Raw genomic sequence first — 14,016 nt, 5'->3', positions numbered from 1 at the left:
GAGTGGAGCTGAGGTCCTCATTCTAATGTTAGAAAAAAAATTCTAATGTGTAAATTATTTTGCATGCTGGGCAACTTACTATGTGTCCATGTAAAATACATAATTATCATGTAAGTCATTATAGTACTATCATCATAAAAATGATTTTAAAATCCCTGCTTTCCAATGAGGGAACTTCAGCGGTGGTTATGTAACTTGCCCAGTCTCCCAGCACAGGGTCTGACTGAATGGACTTGTCCTGGTCCAGGCTGTCTCAAGACACCCTGCAGACTGCTCGCTTCCGCAGAGGCCAGGGCATGGGCCTTGCGGTGGGGCGTCTGGCGCTGGAGGCAGGCAGCGGAGGCCGGAGCTGGAGTTGGACGACTTAATGATGCTTTTCCAGTCTTAGCATTTAGATGATTCTCTCTCATTCCCTGCGTGAAACGGGACCTTCTTGAGCTATAGGGCAACCTCTGTGGTTTTCTTGTGTGGGAATCCAAGTTCACAAAACTTCAAAAAGGAAGCAATTACTGTTCTGCGTTTTTTTCCTCATGGATTTTGGTGGATTTGGGGAGAAAAGGCTGGGCTGAGTTTGTCTTATCTCCCCTTAAGGTGCCTTTTACTTTATGCTCAGGAAAGAGCCTACAAGCTCTTATGAGGACTGCCTGAGGCCACTGGCAGCTTCTTCCCCTGGGCACTGTTGTTAAAATAGCAGCATCTGACACCAGCGAGGTCCTGATGACTTTATATACAATGGGCAACACCTATTTCTGTGGAAGGCTTAGTAATTTTGTTAATAATGGACCTTCTCAAATAAATCCCCTCACTTAATCTTCACCACCACCTGCGTGGATGGCATCATTGCTGCTTTTCACGTTTTACCAATGAGGAACTGAACCTTAGAATGAGACCATTTGACCAAGGTTGCTTAGCCAGCAAGCACCACGCTGGCAGCCAGTCCAGATCCGACTCCAGAGCTGGCTGCACACACTAATCTCCACCAACCCACTGACTAAATAGCCGTCTTGAATATTTAGCTCCAGGGGCCATGTTTTAGTACAAGCATGTGAGGGGTCACGAGTGCATCGCCTGCATCTACCTAGCGAACTGTTCGGGGCAAATCCTAGTTGTTTGAAAATCCTTCAGAGCTGACTTCATATGGACCTGCCCTGGAGCAACCGCAGTGCCGCCTGGGGCAACCGCAGTGCCGCCTGGGGCAGGTGGCGGGAGCCTCAGCCCTTGGCGACCACCCTGAGGGGCGTGGACCGCCGGCCTTCACTACCGAGCCAGGGTCAGGGCTAATGGGCACTGCTGCCAATGAAGCTGGGCGGAGGGTAATCCCATTTACCCCCTTGCTTTCAGTCTTTACTCTGCCGCCTCCCAGGAGAAAAATAATCAGAGGACAGAAGTATCATTGAGAGGAAACCCAACAGAGACTGAGGTTTCGAGTAATCAGCTCTCCCCCGTCACTCATGCTGCGTTCGCAGGGAGGGCTCGTGAGGGCTGAGTGAATTGTGGGGAGCGCTTTGGAGCTCTTAGCATCCCTTTGTATCTTCTGTATACGGCATTTATCAGTAAGTGCCAACAGGTGATTATTAAAAGTTCAGTTTCCCTCAGGGCCCAGAGGCAGGGTTGGCAACGCGATGGCTTTAAGATGAAAGGTCGACCAGCTCACACAGTTTTCTTTTCACCTTGTTGAAGACAGAATATGATCTTGGCACCGAGTCAATGACTAAATTGATGAATGTGTGAGCAGGTAGGCACATGACTATACAGATAGGAAACCTTTGTTCACTGGGAGGGAAATCCAAATTCCCGTGATGTGATGACACTGTGTGGGTCACTTTTGAAATCGGACAGATGGGCACAGTGGGATTGGGGACACATTCACTTCTCTCTCCAAGGGTTCGTATATCTACACACCTGCATCTGTGTACCCGCGTAGACACAGACGCCAGTTACAGACATGTGGGTGTCTACCACGGCCGCTTCGTGGGCGGGCCGTCAGGCGTCCTGGTAAGAGGGGGGTGCGGTGCTTCTCCTAGGCTGGGGCTTCCTTCTCTGCCTCTGAGCGCCGCGGGCGTCTCAAGCTGTCCGCCCTCGCTTGTCCGTCGGCATCGCGGCGTTATTGAGCAATTGCCTTTCTTTAGTTAGTTTGTCAGCACTTGTCTATAGTGGCACCAGCAGTTTTGAAGTTTTTTGTGTTAATTGTGTAACATTATCATTTTTACCAATATGAATCGTGTCCTGTTTTTATTTTCGAAATCCAGTACCCGTCGTGTTGATCTGTGTTTTAGACTTTGTAGAAAGGGCAATCCCGCCTCAGGTGCACACGGGGGACGGGGGCCGTTAGTGGGCTGGCTTTAGGAACATCCTCAGGACGCATCGGGATGCTTCCGCCACTTAATTAAAAGCACACAAGGCCCAGCCCGGCGCGGCTCAGCGGTTGAGCATCGACCTGGGATCCAGGCGATCGGGGTTCGATTCCCGGTCAGGGCACATGCCCGGGTAGCGGGCTCGATCAGTGACTCTCTCATCACTGATGTTTCTATCTGTCTCCCCCTCTCCTTTCCTCTCTCTGAAATCAATAAAGATATATATATATTTTTTAAAAAAAAAAGCACACAAGGATGTGTCCTTTTAGAGTTGGCTGATATGGTAGAGGCCCCTGAAACCAAGCTCTTTTTCTCTTTCCTGCTTCTCCTGGCTGACCTGCAGGGAAGGCAGTAACGTCGCTTATCCAAGCCTCGGTGCTCTTCTCAGTGGTTCCAGTTAGTGGGGCCTACGTCCAGTGCCACGCTCCTATTCTTGTCTGACATGCCTTGGGCTGTTTCTTCACTTCTTGACCTTGGTCTTCTCACCTGTTAGACTGAGGAGGGAGGGCAGAGGGAGCCGCGTGGTGTCTATGCCGAGTCCCCTTTCAGCCCCAAGAACCTAAAAGAGGGGTGATGCTCTTATGTGGTAAAGATGCTCAGGTGACAGCAGCTTGTCAAGGCTTCTTGTTTCCCCTTTGCGTCATCTGTAAGCATGTTCAGGATTAAATTCTGTGCCAACGGCAGCAAATGGCTCAGCCTAAGTTATCGTTACAGAACGTCGGATGCCTCCCAGATGGTGGCTTAGGTTTTTGGCTGCTTTTCCATCGTAACAGCCCCGCCACAGTGTAGCTGTTTTGCTGTCCTTTCACTTTTATTTTCTTACTGATGATAAAACTGAGCCCCCGAATCTGAGGTGACTTGTCCAAGTCTGTTTTTAGCAGAAAGGGGTTTCGCATGTAGGGCTCTCAGTTTCTAAACTTTGAATCCCCCCGCCCTCCTCGCCTCCAGTCTCGCCCGTCCTAGGCAAGCCTGCTCTCCCTCCCTGACTTCAGGCCTTCGTCTCCGCATGCTCTTTCCTGTAAGCCCCCCAAGTGCCTTTGGCAGACAGGGGTGGCGTGGAGGTGGAATATGAGAACAGCAATGAGATGCCTTGGAGGTCGGTATGGATTGCCCGATTCCGCTCTTGTTAACTGGGTGCATTTTCCAGAGACTCCTGTGCAGCTCTCATTTTCTCCTGGACCTTGTGGTTTTCTGGGATAATCATGGGCGCTGGTGTTTCTCGGGTGAAGGAGGGTGTGTGGGTAGGTGAAGGACTTTGGAAGACTGAGGGCTCTGTTCTTGCTCAGTCACTTACTAACTGCGTGACCCAGAGTGAGCTGCCTGTCTCCTCACCTGCGTTTCCCCACTTCTGACACGGCGGATTGGCTCCCTTCTGATTTTAATAGTGTGGATTTTAATGAGATAATGGGCGTTAAATGCTTAGCACACAGCCTGTGGAGTAAGGGCTCCAAGTCTTTAGCTCCCAAGATTGCTAACCTCCATTCTCTCCCCGAGTGGAGCTCTGTGAGGAGCAAAAATCCTCTGGTCAGATCGCTGGTGCGAGTAGAGCGCCCAGGTGGTGCGTCACGGCTGCAAGGCGAGGCTCCCATCACGCTGCTTGCAAGGGCCTCTGTTTTTTCATTTTTTCAGTGTGACCCTCTTTTGAACTCTCTTCTAACCCTTCCTCCTCGGGTTGTGTTTCTGGGCAGAGGACAAGATCTGGACATCTGTGCAGCACAACAACACAGAGCTGACCCACGTGCAGGGCGCCAGCCCCCAGCAGCCCTACTCCATGGCCCTGGCCTACGGGGGCAGCCTGGAGCAGCTGGAGGCCGTGATCGACAGCTCGGAGCACTGCGAGCAGGAGGTGGCCTACTACTGCCGGAGGTCGCGCCTGCTCAACACGCCAGGTGAGGCTCGCGGCCCTGCCACCCTGCCTGGCCCGCGGGGTGACCGCAGGGCTCCTTAAACCAAGGCGATGGTGTTTGCCCGCAGGGGGCTGCGGTTACTGTGCTGCCCTGAGCGGTGGGGGGCAGGCTGCTGGGGGAGGGCTGGGAAGGGGCAGGTGCCGATCCAATGCCCAGGGTGGGCCAGGAGGCAGTCCCGTGGCCTCTAGGGCTTCTCCTCATCTTCAAAGGGGATTATGATAACGGCCACCCTGCAGCAGGTGTGGCGATGGGACGTGCCTTGAGAGCAATGGCATTTGAAGACACACTTGGACTAGGCGTAAAACAGGCGGAGGTGGGAGCTTTCTGGCGGCTGGAACAGCATGTGAGGAAGCAACAGGATTTCTGCGCATTCGCAGAGCGTGATGAGTTCCGTGTGGGGCAGAGGACATGGGGAACCGTGAGGCCAGCAGGGCGGCAGGGGCCGCCCATGTGCTTACAGCACTAGTTACCGGAAACCTGGAGGCCTCCATGGAAACTCTTAGGGTAACCTTATTTTTAAGTCTTTTCCTGTGGTTATTTTTTAGAGTGAAGTGTTGATTTAATTATTAACATATTTGTAAGAACAAAAAACCAAACCAAACAAACAGAAACCTTCTAGGACTGTTTAAAAACCACTCAGGGATTTTGTAAAATGTCAGGTGGGCTTGGTCGCCAGTCATGCATGCCCTGGGAATCAGTCATTTTTTGTAAATATCAGTTCATCGTTTGTTTCATGCGGGGAAAAGGCTGCCCACCGCAGGGATGTGGGGTGTCCAGGAAAGGTCAGGATCTCAGCATCACGTAACTTACAGTCCAGTGCTTGGAAGTTAGGAGCGGTGCGCGGCCTGAGGGAACCAGACAATGAAATGCAAAGAGGAGAAGGCGCAGACGCCTCACCATATAGCCCACAGCTTCCCAGACCTAGAATCTTTAGGGAGGCCTCGTTCCGCATAAGTGAATTTTCCAGATAATTGTCACTTATTCCTTTAAGCGGCAAAACTCTTTTGAAAGAATTTCTAACTATTTGAAATGAAAATCTTTCTCAAATAGATTACACGCTTCCTTGCCTTCTTAAACAGATAATTCTGAATATAAAATGTAACCTTTTCTTGATGACTCAGTATCACCATTGTGAAAATTAGTTACTGTGCCGGCCGTGGCTCTGAGGCAGGACTTGGGGGCCCTCAGAGGTGCTCCCCGGAGAGATTCAATGCTTCTGTTTGTTCCCGTTTCTCCCTCTCTGGCTGTTAAGCCTTCATGACACTCTCGGCACTATTTGCAAAATGCCTGGGTCTCAAAGCAAGCTCCCCTCTTTATGCTGTGTTGTCGCTAGTCTTCTCGGGATTGGGTCTGGTGGGATTTAGGGAAGGTGTGAGCGTGTGCGTTGTGACGACGGGGTTTCCCTCGGCATCTGCACCCTGTGAGGTCAGTTTGGCTACACACTGCCATTGCACATGTTTTATTTTTTTAATTTTTAATGTTTTCGTTAATACTCACCTGACAATTTTTTTTCCCATTGCTTTTCAGAGAGTGGAAGGGAGACAGGGAGGGAGGGAAAGAGAGAAAGAGGGGGAGAGAGAGGCATAGGCGTGAGAGGGCCCATGGACTGGTTGCCTCCCACACGCCCCGCCCGGCGTGTACACTTGACCATGGATCAAACCCGCGCCCTGTGGTGCACAGGCCGACTCTAACCACTGCGCACAGCAGCCAGGGCTCCACGTGCTTTATTTTTCTAATGTTACTGCCTTTGATGTTACAAGGATATTCGAGGGGGAGGGCCATGGGTTTGGGAGCCGCCACAGTGAGAACGAGGCCTTGACTCTCCCTGCCTCTTACTAGTCATGTGACATTAAATTCCACAAGTTACCCGTTTTCCCCAGTTTCCCCACCAAACATTTACATGAGAGTCCTGAGCCACGGAGGCTCACAGAAGACTGAACGAAGCTTAGCCTGTGCTCGGCACTGGGCCTGGCGCACACGGGGGAGTCCAGCAGACACGGCTGCCCCGTTTCTTTCTTCACTCTCAGCTCCCAGCCTGCAGGGAGGGTCCCAGACTTGTGCGTTGATGGGAAACAAGTTCATGGAGCACGTTATTTCTATTTTAGATGTGTGAATAGAATAACTATAATGATCATAACTCATGTGAGAAAATAATTTCACCCCCTACAGAAGAGGATGTTGCATTTGGGGGTGTCCTTCCAGATGCTCCACCGCATGGGTGTTCACAGAGGCCCGTGTAACACACTGCACGCAGGCTGGGGTTTGCGGGCACCCACTACTCCTCCTTCCCCGGGTCTGAGTCAGAGCAGGGGGAGGAAGGAGCAATGGGCGTGCTCACACGGTGTCCCCTTTCTCCTGGTGGACCGGAGCCTGAGGGGACCCCTCGCCTCCACCTGCAGTGGTTGTGGCACTGGGTGGGGTGGAGCTGCTGGCAGAGCCCCTCCTAGAGACGTGGCCCAGCCTCAGGCCCCCAGGGCAGAGATAGAGCCCCTAAGCCCCAACCTAGGTGTGCTCCCCTCATGGGCATGCGGGAGGGGACAGTAATGTGCCCAGGGCACTGTCCTAGTCAGGGCTCCTATAACTAAACACCGCAGCCTGGCTGGTTCATAAAAACTGAAATCCATTCCTCACTCGTCTGGAGAAGTCCATGCTCAGGGTGCCAGCATGGTTGGGTTCCTGTCAGGGACCTCTCCAGGTCACACACAGCCCACTCATGTCCTCAGGTGGCAGAGAGAAGGGGAGAGCACCTGCACTAATCCCACTCATGAGGGCCCCACCACCTCCCAAAGACCCCCAGCTCCTACGACCATCACCCGCGGGTAAGGCTTCAACCCTATGATTGGATTTTGGAGGGACACAAACACAGTTCCTAACAGGCACATACATGCAGGAGCATTTTCCTAATCTTCCTAATTGTGAAGGCGGCCACTTCTCCGCGGGAAGACCAGGCGCGAGGGGAGAAGAGAGGGACCCACCTCTGCTTACCGGGCTGCCAGCCTGGAGAGCTGAGCACGCGTCCCCTCATCTGCGAAGCCCGGACCCTGTGATATTGTTTTACTCCCTGTATTTCTCCCTCTCTCTCCCTCCCTCTCTCCCTCTTTGTTTCTCTCCCCCCCCCCCACACACACTGTACAAATACCATTCCACATCAATAAATGTGACTTTATGCCAAGTGGTCATTAACAAGAGTCTTTCACTATATGGCTGTGCCATGATGCACATACAAAATTAATAAACCTCCTATAGTTTGGACATTTAGATTATTCCCATTATTTTAATGTTACAAATGCTGCATGAATATATTTACCCGTAGCTTTTTGTGAACAAACCTGACTATATCCTTAAATAAATGTTTTGGATTGCTGTTGCCAGGACAGAGAGTGTGCATGTTTTTAAGGTTTTGCCATGTTGACTTCTACAATGTAACCGGGTTATACCAACCACCCTGCCGGCGCTGTGGGAGTGAGAGCCATTTCCCAGCAATCTGATAAATGCAGAGGGGCTCACGGACAATGATAAATATTGCTGTTAATTAAACACATGGGTAGGCTGACGCCCATAGCTTACTGGAGGTAGATACTACTGGTAGCCAGGGTCAGTAGAAGCTATGAACTGTTACAGTTGTGGCTATGGTGGGCTCAGATTACTGAGAGCATGTGGAGGCTGACTGATTCCTGTAGAGTGTCCACGCTGGACACACTGGACACTAGGGCAAGGAATGAAAGACGGCGGGATGAGAGAAAGTAAGGTTAGTGGCCACCAACAACTGAGTGCCACTAGTGCTTGAGGATACGGGGTACTGTGCAGCATCACCTCGAATTCCACACAGTGAGGGCTGCTGTCCTCACCTGGCACTGCAGGAAGCTGAACCTCGGGGAAAATAAGACCCTTAGTTAACAGCACACGGCTGGGAAGGGCCGGCCTGGTTCCTGAACCCAGCTCTGCCCAAAGCCGAAGCAAGATTGCTGTGCCTGATACACTGGGAAAGGTGGAGCCAAACGTTAGAAGGAAATGGAGCAGTCGGGGGAGATGTGAGTTTACATGATTTTTCTTATTTTGTAGAAAAATGTGGATGAAGAGAGGCGAGCAGCCAGGGCCGCCTCTCCTAGACGGCGCCCCTGCCCGGTGCAGCACCTTCCCTCACTCACGCCCCTTCCCGCAGCGGCTGCCGGTCCCTATAACTGTCCCCTGAGCTGGTTCCCTCTGTTCTGGACTCTGGCCTTGGGGCCATTTCTCCAGTAGCTGAAAGGGAGGTGCAGACAGAAGTCAGGCTGGATAGAGGCCCGATAGGCTCAGACCTCGATCTCCACTGTATCTTTTCATTTAGTTAGTGATTGAACCACGGCACTGCCGTTTTCTACTGTTTCCTCTCATAGTCTTCCTGGACCTGCTGGTCAGTGCCGGCCAATGCAATGTGTCATCTGCCTCGGTAAATAAAGGTTTATACTAGTAACTCTTGGAAGGGACAGAATCCGAAGGCATCAGAGTCCCTTGGAGAAGGGCCTTTGCTGCTCCTGCGCCCTGTAGTTGTCCGCACTGCCTGGCTACTTGCTACCCTGAGCTGCATGCGGGTCTGTGGCCCGACTTCAGGGCAGTTTTCATGTCAGTGTCATCAGCCCACAAGTTCTCAGAGGCACCTGTCAGCAGGGAAGCAGGTGGTTACTCGTCCCCAAGGACAAGGGCTTCCCTGGCTGAGCCCGGGCTTTTCCTCACTGTCACACCTGTGTAGGAATTTTGCCCAAAGTGGAGTTCCTGATGGTTACAGACTATGAGCATAGAAATAGAGCAGAGCCCAGGTTAGGAAACACCAACAGAGGACAGAGGAAGACGCATGGAGCCCCAGCCTGGAAGAGGCATTAATCGCATGGCCAATTAGCTCCATGACCCACTGTCCCTGCTGGAAGGAAGAGAGATGAAAAGGGGAAAGGAAGGCAATTGACTGGGGAGCCAGGGGCTGGGTCCCTGCTGGGAGTGGGCATCGAAGCCCTATCTACCCCAGTTCTCTCCAGTAGCCTCCATGGCGCCTGGTATCCCCTTTGAGACCACTTGCTGGGTATATTGGGTGTGTGCATCTCTCTTCATTCACATGTTGTGTAGTGGAAACCTGTTTGGAATGGTTTCCACCACACAGATCTGAACTCCCTCAGGAGAGGGAAGAGGCCAATGCTAACACATGGGAAACACTGGACATGTAGATGCCTGAACTTGCAACCTATAGCGGATGGAGAGCCAGCCAGAGTTTGCTTTGGTTCCAAACAGAAAGCATTCGCCCAGCAAATGAGTCATGCAAACATGTTTGCCACCTGGGTTGTTCAAGGTCCTCAGTAGAAATAAGGATTCAGTGCCCTTCCAGCCCCCATCTCCCCACTGCCCAAAGTCACCCCTGTTCACTTCCTGATGTGACAGGTGAGTGGTTTCCACCTGGAGCCAACTGCTTCACCTGGTCACGTAGAAAGAAAGAAAATCCTATTTCTTTTAATCTATTCTATAATTATTAATTTTCCGCTTCACTTTGATGATAGTTTAAGTGAGCATATAGCTAATTGGCTATTGGTATATATGTTGATGTGCAGCATGTGATTTATACTCTAAATAAATATATGCTGTAGTAGGTATGAATATGTATATACCACATTACATACTGCAGAGCCTATGCTACATGTCATGTACTGGCATATGCACTCATCACACACTCTTTGTATTCCCAAGTAGATATATAAATGCACTGTGTATATAAACCTTCAGGTCTACTTGTAATATTTAATGTCGGATGTGCACAAAACTAATAATTCTGTTTAGAAATCTGAGTAAGGATTGTGATACATAACAGTCAAATTACTGATAAAAAAGAAGAAACGAAGGGTTTCTGGGGTTCCTGAACTTAAAACACTTTGTCCCCAACAATTGATCAATTAACAGATGTTTACATTTTATTTCATACCATAAGCATTTATAGATTCTTCATTATGCGCCACACACTTTTCTGGCTGGGTGGAATAAAACATTCAAAAAAGAGATCCTGCGCACATGCTTGTAGTAGAGACAACAGAAACAACCAAACCCACATGTGTATGTACTCACACACAAGCATGCACACACATCACATGTCCACATAGTCATACACATTCATATGCATGTACACACACACCACATATTCACACAGAGATGCATGTACACACATATATACACATGCAGATACCACATATTCACACACACACATGCACACACACAAGCATGCATGCCACTTATTCACACTCACATGCACACACATGCACACACCACATATTCACATGCATGCATTCACACATATATATGCATGCACACTCTACATATTCACATGAACATACACAGGCACACACAGATATACACATGCACACAAGCATGCACACACCACATATTCACACACACATGCACACACATGCACACATACACAAGCATGCACACAACACATATTCACACACATACACACATATGCATGCACACAAACATACACACATACCACATATTTGCACACACATTCATGCACACATATATATGCATATGCACACAACACATTTATAAACACATACACACAAGCATGCACACAACATATATTCACACACATATACACACATATACACATACACACAAGCATGCACACACACCACATATTCATGTGCACATACATGCACACACATATACACATGCACACAGTACATAGTCACATGTACACACATGCACACACATATTCACATGCATGTACACACATACATATGTCCATGCACACAATAATTTCATGGAAAATGTGAGGCAGAAAAGTGAAGAAAGATCAGGGTCACACCTGAGAGTGACCCTCATGGGGGTTCTCTTGCACACAGGCTTGTAGGAAAGGCCCTCATGGCTGCTAGGGGTCCTGCCACTGCCCCCAGAGTCTTGCTGAAATCCAGATGGAGGACTCCAGGCTGAGCAACGGCAGAGGCCAGTGAGGCTAGTGGGAGGGAAAAGGGAACAGGGGTAACCGGGAAACGAGATTGGGATATCCGGAGGCTGAGACCAGACCACGCAAGGCTGAGGACTGAGTTTTATTGTGCACAGGGAACTCACTAGAACAAGAGATTTCTCTTTCTTTTCCATTTCAAATCCCAAAGCTAATGTCTGTTTTCTTTTACGTCAGGCTAAACCAGGTATTTGTAATTTGCTAAGCACTTGGACATTTTAGCTCACTGCCTCTCCCTGGTGGGCTGGAAAGAGCTCAGAGCTCCCTGGGAGCAGAAGCCGTTTCTTACACAGCCCTGATCCCTACAGTCCAGCTCGGTGTTGCCCTCAAATCCTTAGAGCCCACTTGCACGGCCTGATTCACGGCCTCACTTATGTTCTTGCTGCCCCAGTGGAACTGGATTGAGGGCACTTTGGCAGCCTCACCCCCCATGTTACTACTCCAGACCCACAGCCATACCCCCACCCACACATCTTAGAGGTCCCTTGAAAGCTGGGGCCTTGTTCCTTGCAGCACACGCCTCTCACCTATCTATGTGTACTTTCTCCTCCAGCCGCTCCGTCCTTCTTCCCCCTCCCTCTTCCCTCCCCCTCCCTTTCTAATCTCCCTCTCTCCGTCCTTCCACAGACACATAGGCACAGACACAGAATGTACAGGTGGAACTGACCCCGAGTCCATGGTCCCTCCAGCACACCAGCCGTCACCATGCTACTGAAGACAGTTTTTGTCACAGGAGCAGCATAGTCAAAGCACAACTGTGTGGGTGACACCCGGACAACAAACACTGGGCAGTGGGTGAAATACTTTAACTAAAGGGCGTTTCCACTTCACCTGCTTTAAACCCCATAAAGGAGCACATAGTTCCTGTGAGGCCTACCTTTCGATTCCCACCTCTGCTAACCATGCTGGCTCCCAGCGACGGAGCGCCTGCCTCCTCTCTGCCCAGCATTTCCAACACTGTTGTGTTTAACCCGCTCGATGACCTTATGCCGTTTGTATTTTCATTCTCATTTTATCGATGGAAGGGGAGGAGATAAGGAATTAGGTGTTTCACCCAAGGTCTCAGCCACTAAGTGCTAGAGGCCACTTTCAAATAAACGCCTGGGCTTTAGCCTCTGTCTGCAGTCCTAAGCAGTGTGCAGAAAGAGAAAGGGGGTGTCTCAGAGAGAAGGGGGACAGCAAGCAGAGGGTGCAGGTGCCCAAAGAAAGATGTTATCTTCATCCTGGCCGTGGACTAGTATGTAACACGGTGCCTTTAAATGCAGTGGTTTACGACAGGCACCTTGGAACAGACTGACCGCTGTCGGAGGGAGGGTCTGGGGGACTGGATGAAAGAAGGTGAAGGGATTAACATCAAACCTGTCGTTGCATCACCCGTAGACACGGACCACAGTGTGGCCATGGCCAGAGGGAAGGGGGGTGAGAGGAGGTGGGCAAAGGGGGACAGAAGGAGGCTTTGCTTGGGGTTATGGGCGCAGGATGCAGTGTGCAGATGATGTTTTGTTGAGGTGCACACTTGAAACCTATATGGTTTTGTGAACCAATGTCACCCAATAAATTCAATAAAAATCAGTCAGCATTCATTTTGCCCACAACTCTGCTGCTTGGACATTGACCAGCAGGACGCGGGCACCTCTCCTTCACTCCGCATCACCGGGGCTGGGCTGAGCCACCCGAAGCCCTGCTCACCCACGGGGTGCTGGCTGTGGGCCCCTGTCCTCTGTGAGGCATGTGGCTGGGATCTTGTTGTACATGTAAAGTTTCTGTGTGGCTGCTTGACTTTGTCATAATGCTGTAGAGAGGTGTCAGGGACAAAGGTCCCCTGAGCGGGAGAGCGAGGTAGGAGCTGTGCTGAGTTGTACGGCCTCCTCGGGGGGCACCACTTCTGCCGCAGTTCAGTTACTAGGACACAGTCTCTCAGATTGGCCCACAGTCAAAGGGAGGGCACTGGAGTCCATATTGTAACGAGGTGACTGTACAGACGTGTTTTAAAATGGCCTTGGCCTCTTCAAAAGGTTGCAGGAATAATCACCTAGCCTGAGAAAATGCAGCCAATCCAGGGCAGTGTCAGGAGCCAAACCAGGTCAGAGCTGATTCATGTTCGGCTCTCCATTTTTACCTCTCAGGGACTTCTGTCATTCTCAATGTGGCGAAAATCTGTTTATAAGAGTTTAGCAAAGGTCTTAAAAATATAGAGACACCATCACACAGATCAAGTCGGCTCGTCTGCTGGACATGACCCACCCTTTCTAATGTCCCCATAGCTGTCTCTGGCTGCTTCACTGTGGGCATAAAGTCAAGTCAGAGGTGGTGGATTTTATAAAGGAGACGTTTACCCTAATGGAGCTGCAGAGGTGGGTGTGTGTCTGAGGAAAACCAAAATTATCCCACCAAATTTATGACGTGATAGGTGTCTCACTGTGAATGAATTGCTGTTCAGACCATTAGTTACTTAAATAATCAGCATGGGTTGCCCAGAAATCAACATTTAGGTCCTGTAGAAGATACTTTTTTAAGTTTTCTCACCACTGTATGAAAGACCATGTTCACTTACTTTATCTCAAATGTACTTTATCTCAAATGTGCTTATGAGAAGAATCCTATTTCCTGATTTTAACCTGTAGTACAGAGGAAACAACATGGAAAGAACATGAATTTGGATTCATTAAACCTGATCTTAAATGTTACTTTTTTTACTAATTAGCTGTAAAATCCTAACAAGTTACATGCATCTTCTGAGCCTCAGGTTCCTTATCTGTAAAATATAATGAGATCAATG

General features: G+C 50.0%; 1 protein-coding gene across 3 annotated transcripts in view; it reads left to right on the top strand.

The window, feature by feature from the left end:
• The window catches only part of CNTNAP5 (contactin associated protein family member 5), a gene marked incomplete at its 5' end in the record, with an annotated part of 726,412 nt that overhangs the window by 491,783 nt on the left and 220,613 nt on the right, over nt 1-14,016 (top strand). For all 3 annotated transcript variants that reach the window (XM_081142435.1, XM_081142434.1, XM_081142436.1), the window contains one exon: nt 4,043-4,243. In XM_081142435.1, coding sequence (XP_080998561.1) covers nt 4,043-4,243 — 201 coding nt within the window. The remainder of the gene's footprint in view (nt 1-4,042; nt 4,244-14,016) is intronic.

The sequence above is a fragment of the Miniopterus schreibersii genome (genome assembly GCF_964146895.1).
Source record: "Miniopterus schreibersii genome assembly, chromosome: 7".
NCBI lineage: Eukaryota > Metazoa > Chordata > Mammalia > Chiroptera > Miniopteridae > Miniopterus > Miniopterus schreibersii.
Note: the sequence above shows the minus strand (reverse complement) of the source record. Positions and strands in the feature narration are given on the sequence as shown.